This window comes from Giraffa tippelskirchi, chromosome 2 (genome assembly GCF_054371585.1).
Source record: "Giraffa tippelskirchi isolate mGirTip1 chromosome 2, T2T-mGirTip1v1.2.pri, whole genome shotgun sequence".
Taxonomy (NCBI): domain Eukaryota; kingdom Metazoa; phylum Chordata; class Mammalia; order Artiodactyla; family Giraffidae; genus Giraffa; species Giraffa tippelskirchi.
The window spans coordinates 136451658-136462212 of record NC_137276.1 but is presented as its reverse complement, the minus strand read 5'-3'; the positions used below and the strand labels follow the sequence as shown (position 1 = coordinate 136462212).

Genomic DNA, 10555 nt, shown 5'->3' with positions numbered 1-10555 from the left:
GAAGCTCTGGGCTGCTGGCTGCGGCTTGCTAGGGTGACGCCGACGTCTGGGGGCTCCAGGTGGGTCGGCTGGTTGCGGTGGCGGCGGGCGGCAGACTTCTCAGTCCGGTTAGTAGGCAGCGCGCCGGGTCTGGGTGGTGCAGGAGCTGGCGGGACAGCAGGAAAGGAGACTGGGCTCCGGGAGAAGCTGGGGGTGCAGGCCCAGCAGGTGTTTGTTGAGCACCTGCCTGTGTGTCTTACACTGGGCCAGGCACGCGGGCTGCAGGAAGTGGCCTGACTTCCGGAGTTGAGCGTCTTTTCTCCAAACAAAAGACTTTCCAGGCAGTAATGCTATTGGGTTCATGAACGAGGGTGAACCCCAGAGAGTGAAACCTGGGGCTTCTTCACGTCACTTGTACCGTTTCTATAACGCAGACTTCTGGAATGAAGTCTTTTGAATCTTACTTGAAAAATTTGGTGCCCTGACAAATCATTTTCACGCCCCTTTTGTAACCTTTCTTCTGCCTGGGCAGCCACATGCAGGCACTTCATTCTTAGAAGTCAACTCTTCCCAAGTAAAGATCTCGGTGAGGGGTGCCAGATTCCTGAGAAATCTGAAGCTGTGGAAGTTTTTTCTTCTTCCTCTAATCAGCGTTAGAGGAGCTCAGATATATAAGTTCACTTAAGTGTGTTTATATATGCAGGGGTAGCAAAACGTTAAAAAAGTATAAAGTTGGCTACCCAGAATTAGAACTATACTAACTGTGTGTTTATGGAAGACGAAACACATACACACACAAACATACACACACACACCTACCTCTATTTCCCTCTAGCACCTTGTGTAGAGTCTGCTAGAGGTCTGTCCTGACCTCCCATAATATTGCCAGTTGTGTCACAAATTATTTGAAAGAATCTCGGTCTTTTGATTATTTCCTTCGAATCACTTAATACTTCCCACAATTACTTGCTTTTTTTTTTCCTACCTTTTTTTTTCCTACCTCCTTCATCAGAGTGTAAGTTTAATGAGGGTTAGTACTATCCTTGCCTGGTTCACTTTGTTCCTCAGTGCTTTACCTGGTATATGGCACATGGGAAAAACAAAACAAAATGATCTGTTGAAGTAGAAAAGAGGGTGTGTTTGTTTTAATTTTTTTTCCCGTTGGGTAGATTATTCATTGAATTTAAAGCAGTGGGGAAAAAATTAAATACTAAAAACTAGCACATTATTACTGATAGTTCCCTAAATGTGGGCACTCTACTAATTGCTGGGGATTCAAAGTTCAGTGGTAGGTCTGCCTTCAAATATTTGGGATACTTGGGGAAATAACCTTTATATAAGCAAAACAGCAAAAAATAATAATAATATAATAATAATAATAATAACACAAGGCAGCATATAGTAGCAAATGAGTGTAATACACATTATTACACATGTTCTTACAGGAGAGAATCTCACTTCTGATGGAAGAAACCTTCATGATAGAGGTGGCCTTCGAACTGGGCACTGAATAAAATAAACATTGGTGAGCTGAAAAAGTGGAAAATAATGCATAAGGCTTAGGAAGATTGGAATGCATAATGGAGGATCTTAATTACTAAGCAGAGTAGCTAGGTATTTTTTCCCTGTGTTTAGGGGGGACTATTTAGAGACTAAATACATGGGAGCAATTTGACACGCACTAGGGTTTCAGTGGTGTCTAAATAAATTGCTGTAAAATTTAGAAAATAGCTTTGGTCAAACAGTTCTTTCTCTAAATTTCCTTTTTATGACAGGTTAAGGGTACAATAGTGGGAAATATCTGAATGATATAGATCAGTTATTTTAGGTTGTAGATTTTAAATCCAAAGAGGATATAACAAGACTGAGAATAAAATCATAATTTCTGGTTTGTCACCAATCTTTGATGGGTGCCTTAATTTTCCCAGGCCTGAAAGATATTCACGAGAGACCACCTTGGATAACAGTGGCTTGTATGAGAACGAATGGGAGAAATAGACTATCAATATTTAAAAGGACTTAAGTTTCTAAAAGGTATGGTTTATAAATTTAGAACTTATATTATTATATGTAATCATATAAAGTTTTTTAGTTGATATAGAGTTAATAATAATTATATATTACTTTATTATTGTGCCTTTCAAATGACTTTTTAAGCTCCAGAAGAGTTTAAGTCTGACCCAGAGGCTCATTATGTTAAAAATAGACATGAAATCAGAGCAGCTATGAATAAAGCAGAGCCTTGCTGCTCCCCTCACTTACTTTGCAAGGTAGTTTCTAAGACTACCCCTTTCCCTGAACCCTGAACTCTCTGAAGCCCTTTAGGAGCTCACAGCTTTACAGCCACGGATCAGAGACCTTTTGTTCGATATTCTGCCAATTAGGGAGGAGGAGGCCTGCAGCATCTTACACTGGATAAACAAAGAGGCTCAGAGACCCCTCACACAAACGTCTCTTGAGTGTAAACTCGGTATCTTTTAATATTATCATTTTTATTTTATTTAAGAAATATATTGAAATGTAGCCTTTACAGTGTTGTGTTGGTTTTCAGGTGTACAGCAAAATAATTCAGTTATATATATATATATATATATATATATATATATATATGCTCTTTTTTAGATTCTTTTCCATTATAGGTTATTACAAGATATTGAGTATAGTTCTCTGTGCTATGCAGTAGGTCCTTGTTGGTTATCTATTTTGTACATAGTAGTCTGTGTATTTTATCCTTTCTCCTACCCTTTCCCTTTTGGTAACCATAAGTTTGTTTTCTATGTCTGTGGGTCTCTTTCTGTTTTGTAAGTAAGTTCATTTGTATCATTTTTTTAGATTCACATATAAGTGATATCATATGATATTTGTCTTTTTTTCCCCTGGTGGCTCAGACAGTAAAAATTCTGCCTGCAATGCAAGAGATCCAGGTTCATTCCCTGGGTCAGGAAGATTACCCCGGAGAAGGGAATTGCTACCCACTCCAGTATTCTTGCTTGAAGAATTCTTTGGACAGAGGAGTCTGGTGGGCTACAGTCCACGGGGTCGCAAAGAGTTGCACACGACTGAGCAACTAACACTTTCACTACTTCACTTAGTATTATAACCTCTAGGTCCATTTCATTCTTTTTTTATGGCTAGTAACATCCCATTGTCATTTTCACAGAACCACTTTTCAGTTTTAGTTAGAAATTATTTTAAAAGAATATCTTACCCCTTGATGTAAAGCTGAACTTTTTCAGTTTTTTGTAAATGAACCTGCACATAGAAGGTAAAAAGTGGGTGACTTGGGTACTATTTAGTGCTGAGAGGGAGTGCTTAATTATCTTAATTGGCTGAAATATTGAATGCAGCCATGATGTTAATCCCTGATTTACTTTCAGGGCCCATGGTAGGAGAAAATGACATGTACTTATTTAGCAGGCCACTCAAGCACAAGATATGCTATGGATTGTGTATTTATAGTCCTTTCCTTAGCTTTTAAAAAAGGTGTTAGTTTTAAAATATTATATATAGCATAATATTATATTTTAATATTACAATATATTGCATATATAATACATATGTATTTAAAATAAGGATCATATCAGACAGATAAAATATTACCATTTTTTATTAATTTAAGCAGTTTTAATTAAATTCATTTTCATTTAACATTTCTTGCTTGGGTCTTTAATTTCTTAGTACTATGGTAAACATTTTAATCTATTCAAAACAGCTTGCTTATTAGACCCCTTTAATATGTGCTAAAGTAAGGAAAAATCCTTATTTATCGACTTGTAAATCTTCAGGTCTAAGGTTATCTAGATGGTTAGAAGAATCAACTAACCTTAGAAAAGATAAGTTTTCCATTACATGAAAACAGTGGTTTCCCAAACAGCCCATTCTGCCAATGGTCTGATGGTAAATTCTCTTTGCCTAGGGCAACTTTTGAATGCTTTGAGTTTCCATTAGTAAATTTCTTGTTTCCATTTTGTGGTGGCAGGCCTCAATCTTTGGATTGCTTTCCTAAAGTGGGAACTTTTGATAAAGCATCATTTAGAACATCATAGGCTGGAGGGTTCCCTTTTCTCCACACCCTCTCCAGAATACATTATTTGTAGATTATTTTGATGATGGCCATTCTGACTGGTGTGAGGTGATACCTTCACCATTGTAGCTTTGATTTGCATTTCTCTAATAATGAGCAATATTAATCATGTTTTCATGTGTTTATTGGTGGAAATATAAACTGATGCAGTCACTATGGAAAACAGTATGGAGATTCCATAAAAAACTAAGAATAAATCTACCATATGACCCAGAGGAATTCATCTACTGAGCATATACCCTGAGAAAACCACAATTCTAAAAGATACATGTACCCCAGTGTTCATTGGAGCAATATTTACAGTAGTCAGCACATAGAAGCAACCTAGATGTCCATGAGAGATGAATGGATAAAGAAGTTATGATACTTTTATACAATGGAATGTTAGTCAGCCATAAAAAGGAAAGAGTTTGAGTCACTTGTAGTGAGGTAGATGAACCTAGAGCCTCTTATACAGAGTGAAGTCAGAAAAACAAGTATCATATGATAACACATATATATGGAATCTAGGAAAATGGTACTGATGAACCTAGCAGAGAACAGACTTGTGGACACAACAGGGGAAGGTGAGGGTGGGATGAACTAAGAAAGTAGTATTGAGATACATACACTATCATGTGTAAAATAGTGGCAAGTTGCTAAATAACACAGGGAGCCCAGCCTGGCGCTCTGTGATGACCTAGAGGGGTAGGATGGGGAGAGGGGAGGGAGGCTCAGGAGGGAAGGGACATATACATATAATTATGACTAATTTGCATTGTTGGATGACCAAAATCAACACAACATTGTAAATTGACTTTTCACCAATTAAAAAATAAATAAAATGAGAAACAAGAACAAACAAACAAAATACATGAGCCATTCTGGGTCATATTGTGCATATGTATCTGGGGGAGAACAATGTTGAGGACAGAAAAATGAAGCAGTCTAATAAATCAGGTAACGAGAAAACTTTCCAAGCAACTACTGAACTTTTGCTATTCAGTTATAAGAAAAAAAATTGATCAAAGGACATATGGAATTATGAGGTTTGCATAATAGTTTATCTGTATTTCCCTGGTTCCATTGTGCTTTGCTATTCTTCCTGCTCGTGTTGTTATATCCTTGTTGTCCCAAGAAAGGTAACTAATTCTCTGTTGGTTTTAGGAAAGGAAATAGGCAGAACAGCATGACTCACAATTATAATTTTCCTTTTTTCTTCATGCAAGAAAATTGACTCATGTGTGTGACTTGATAAAACATTTAATTGAGAAGAAGCCTTACTAATTGCATTCAGTGAAGTGAAATGCCCACTGAATAAAACTATTTATTGGTTAAGTAACATTATCAGCAGAGCTGTAAATCTGAATTATCTCACCCTAATGAAATTTACAGATTTTTCTTTCATTCACTTCAGTCTTCATGTATCCATTCAGCTTTATGCATAATGTACATACACATATAAAATTGTATTGTATATATCAATGCATAAGTGAAGCTTAGGCAATTTAAGTTATTGTAATTAATCAGACATATTAATTTGGGGGATTCTTTTTTTTAATGACAATGATAATGATTACATTATGGAACTTTTCATGGAAAACTTACTGACAGTAGATTGAGGGCCTGGCAGTTGGATTTCTGATAAAAATCAAAAAAGGATATATAGACTATGTTACTCTATGTTCTAGAATTTTTTAAAAGGTATCTTTTGTAGCCTCTGTTTGGTAGAAATGAGACGAAAGTTTTACCTACAAAGAAAGGATAGGAGCAAACCAAATTTGGTTTTTCATTCCTGTGATTCCTTTAGTTCTCTTTGACACTGATTTCAGCTTTGAAAGACAGGACTGGGTGGTGGAGAAATGAGTCTGAGTTTGATGTCTCTCCTAGTACTTTCTCCTTTCAGAATGTCCCACGGTATTGTCTTTATTTGTGTGATTTTTCCCTTTGTTGTGAGTTCTTTGAGGGAAGAAACCATGTCTTATTTACCATTGTGACTTCAGGACTTGCAATATACATCAGAAAGGAGCAGCTGAATAACTATTGATTAAAGGCACAAATAAACCTAGTCTTATGATATAGCCATTACGTTACTTACAATGTAAAATTATTTTGTATAATTCCATTTTGGAATTCTCTTCAGAGAATAAGTTCCTTCAGAATTGCTCCAAAGTAGTAAAAATCTACCCTTCCAGGCTCTATTTGTTTTCTGGAGGCAGAGTAACTTGAAACTAGATTTGAGTGAACAGAACAGTTTCTCCTGCTGGACAGTATCATTTTTAGTTTTGAATGAGGAATAGCAAAGTAGATTTGTGCGTTTGTGGACTCAGCAGACAGTCTCAAAAGAGACATTCCAAAAATGTTTTGATCAGTGGTTGTATCATTGAAATTATAAAATAATCCTCCAGAGATTTGATTCATTCGATTGTGTGGACTTTAACGTTACAATAGATTTACACTTGATTACTCCTATTTTATCACACTTGATACTCTATTTACTCAGGGTTGGGAAGATCCCCTGGAGAAGGGAAAGGCCACCCACTCCAGTATTCTGGCTTGGAGAATTACATGGACTGTATAGTCCATGGGGTCGCAAAGAGTCGGACGTGACTGAGCAACTTTCACTTCACTCACTCCTATTCTGATGCCGTCTCTCCTAAGCCTTTGAGCAAAGCTTCCAGATTTATTTCCTGTTCTTCCTTATAAAATTTTCATACTGAGTTAAGTAAGTAAGACAAAGAAGGAGAAATATCATATAACATCCTTTATACGTGGAATCTAGAAAGAAATGATACAAATGAACTTACTTACAAAACGGAAAGAGACTTACAGACTTGGAGAACTAACTTATGGTTTCAGGGTGGGGAACGGATGGGAGAAAGGGATAGTTGGGGAGTTTGAGATAGATATATACACATTGCTGTGTTTAAAATGGATAACCAACAAGGACCTACTGTATAGCACATGGAGCTTTGTTCAAAATGTTGTGTGGTGGCCTGGATGGGATGGGGGTTTGGGGGAGAATTGTTACACGTATATTTGTGGCTGGGTCCCTTCACTGTTCACCTGAGAGTGTCACAACAGTGTTTGTTAATCAGCTATACTTCAATACAAAATAGAAAGTTAAAAAAAAAAGTTTTATCAGGGACTCTCATTAGCTACATTCTGTATTCTGCATTCCAAATGCTTTAACTAGGCACTTAACGTCACCCATATTGAGCCTCAGCCTACATTTCCAAATTTACACCTACTTTCCCCTCTCCATTCAAGAGCTGCTTTCCCCGCCTCAGTGAGGAAAGTTCATCCAATCCACATGTTCATATATTAGCCTCCTTTCACATAAAAGCCCCACGTTAAATGCTAGCCAGCTTGAATTTTCTTCTTTGGCTCCCTTCTTGTATCTGTAAATTTTATAGCCTTTGTAATTCCTACCTTGTTTTATGGTGTTTATATATAGGTCTTTTGTGCCCTGTTTGACTCTACACTATGTGAGCCAGAAAGCAGATCTTCTCCTTGAGTCCTTCATATCTCTCAGTATAGTGCCGTGTGTATAATAGAGCCTTAATAAATATTTGTAGGGATTATGAGCACATATATAAAATGATGGTATCAGATAGTTTGAGCATTTATACTATGGACTCTATGATATTGCCTCATATTTAAGAGTGTCTGAACTTTGAAAATTTTTATTCATATAAAAATCATATAAAAATTGTGCATGTGCTGTGCTTAGTTGCTCAGTTGTGTCCAACTATTTTGCAACCCCATGGACTGCAGCCCTCCAGGTGCCTCTGTCCATGGGGATTCTCCAGACAAGAATACTGGAGTGGGTTGCCATGCTCTCTTCCAGGGGATCTTCCCAACCCAGGGATTGAACCCAGGTCTCCCGCATTGTGGGCGGATTCTTTATCAACTGAGCCACCAGGGAAGCCCAATAGTTGTGCATGCAATTCAGTAATTCAGCGTTACAGAGTAAATGATTCTAGAGCCCCTAGTAACTGGGATACTCAGGAAATAGTGTGTTCTGAATAACCTAATTTTCAGGTTAACTTGGAGTTAGGCAAAAAATCTTTTTTTGTTTCATTTCTTGTTGAAAAATTCTTTCTAAATATGCTAATTTCTGATTGTAGGCACAATATTGTTACAGTTTTTTGATAAATGAGGATATTAGACTGCCTTAGGGTAATTACTGCATACCTTAATTCTTATTTTACATTATCATACATTTATACAAAAAAGTTTTTGAGCTTGAATTGTGTTTCTAAGCTTCTTTTCACTATATTTAGCTCTGGATTTTATTTTTGGCTGGGAACAAATATCTGATATAGATTTTTGTAATCTTAATCAAAGTAAGAGTCAGAATATGTGCTCTTTTTGTTTTAATGAATTTATTCTTCACTTTCAGTTGAATGTTTCCACAGTCTTGTGCTATGTAATTTTTGGTAAAATTTTTGTTCCATCAGATATGTTATAGCTATAGCTATATTAGTATGTAAATATTTGTATAACATATTTAGCATATATAATAATTTCTTGTTGCTTAACCTTTGATTTGACCTCTTCTCTCAAAATTATTTCTGGTTTAAAATTTTCCCTGAATTATATGTAGTTTCAAATTTGTAATGTAATCGTTTTACCTCTGAAGTAATTCTTTTGCCTTTATTACTTTTTCAGAAGTTTTCACAAATCACAATAATTTTTAGGCAATACTCAGAAAATCATGAACACCAAAGATTTTGTGGTTCTTCCATGGGGAAAACCTGGAAATTCTGTAAAGCTAAAATATAAGTAAGTGCATATATGTTTATTACTTAAGTAGAAACAGTTGCTAAAGTTTCTATATATTATAATTTAAATACTTTTCACATGAAGCTGTTAGAGTTGAAGTAAAATTTTGTGAATTCTCATCTCCATTTTCTTCACATTGCTCTATTTTTATAAGAGAGTAGGTTTGAAATATTATAAACCTATCATGGTTTAAAATGAGGACTAAAAATATTTATGCCACAAGAATCTATGCAAATTGGTATCATCAACTATTGAAGCAATTTAACAGAAAGTTACTAATTTTTCTAACACTTATTCAAAATTAGAAAAGAATCACCCTGAAGAACTGAAAGAAATCCAAATTGAGAGAGATTGTTAAGGTGAGAAACCTTTAAACAGGGAATCACTGACTATGTTGAATTCCTTGCAGTCCACAGTAACTTCCCTCCCATTAGCTATTTTACACATGGTAAGGTATCTATTTCAGTGCTACTCTCTCAGTGTGTATACCTATGGCTGATTCATGTTGATGTATGGCAGAAAACAACATAACATTGTAAAGCAATTATCCTCTAATTAAAAAGAAATAAATTTTAAAAAATTATAAAAAAAGATATCAATGACTACCCTTGCACTTTGCAATGTTAAAGGACATTACGTTGAATCAGTTTTCCTAGGAAGGATACCTTCTGTCCTAGATTGCCTGGAAGATGCATTCAGCCTAAACCAAGCAATTCTGGGTCTCGTGGGAATTTCAGGACTTGTAGGGGTACCAAAGGGTTCAATGTACGCTTCCCCTTTGAGGTCATCTAGCATCACTGGAAATTTCCAAGGCCTTCCTCTCAAATATTATTCAGGACCAGCCAGCATGGGCTAGGGGCAGAGTATTGATTTTTAATTTTAGTTTCTGAGTTCCCTGATCCAGATCAATAATACTGTGGTTACTTAGTGTCTTCAGAGCTTTCCTAACTCTCACTTCACCTTTGAGATACTGTGTGTAAAAGCATTGTGTCAACTGGAAGATATTATATGGCGTTATCATTATTAGGTTTATTAGCTTTTGGTAGGGAATGGAGCTTTCTAATTGCTAGTATTGCCAATTTTCCTTTTTTAATGCAGAAGAAAAGGGCCATGCATTTTGGTGATGTGTTTTAAGTCTGTGTGTATTTACCTTTAAACAGTCATTCAACATTTGTTAAGTACACATATTCTACACACTGTGCTAAGGAATGATGGATACAAAAGAAGGAAATCACAGTCTTTGCCCTCAGCTAGCTTGTGGAGGATGCGAATATATAAAATTGTATCTACAAAGTCATGTGAAACATGTTGTGATATTAAAGCACAGGCAGTTATGAGAACATAGCCCAAACTGCTAGGGCAGAGGTGAGGAGGTCTTCAAGCTTTGCCTGAAAGATGCAGTTTCTTGGGTGGTTACTGGGTGAAATGTATGCAAAGGCTCACAGACACGTAGTCTGGGGACTTTTAGGCATAGCCAGTTCACTAAGATTTACTGAACAAAATTGGAGAGAATTGCAAGTAGCCTAGTTAATAAATTAACTTGTATGCCACGCTAAGGAGTTTAGGATTTGTCTTGGAGATGAGGGGGAGTCACTGTTCCCTGGCCTGTATGTCTCCTTGATTCATTCATGATTCACAGCCTATAGAGACTAGGCTAGAATCCCCCATTCTAAGGTCATTGCTCTGGAGTTTCTTTTCTTGCCCTTTCCTTGTTCCGAGTCTTTT

The 10555-nt window shown here is 36.5% G+C and overlaps 1 protein-coding gene across 14 annotated transcripts in view; it reads left to right on the top strand.

Annotated features, from left to right (window-relative positions):
• The first annotated feature begins 20 nt into the window (after positions 1-20).
• The window catches only part of ZBBX (zinc finger B-box domain containing), a 116380-nt gene continuing 105845 nt past the window's right edge, over positions 21-10555 (top strand). For 6 of the 14 annotated variants that reach the window (XM_081532476.1, XM_081532515.1, XM_081532534.1 and 3 more), the window contains exons 1-4: positions 21-59; positions 1425-1504; positions 1908-2013; positions 8717-8830. In XM_081532476.1, the coding sequence (XP_081388602.1) occupies positions 8763-8830 (68 nt within the window). In that variant the 5' untranslated portion in view covers positions 21-59; positions 1425-1504; positions 1908-2013; positions 8717-8762. Of the gene's footprint in view, positions 108-1424; positions 1594-1907; positions 2014-8716; positions 8831-10555 lie in introns of all 14 variants that reach the window. The other 8 variants (XM_081532467.1, XM_081532505.1, XM_081532524.1 and 5 more) reach the window with 3 other exon arrangements.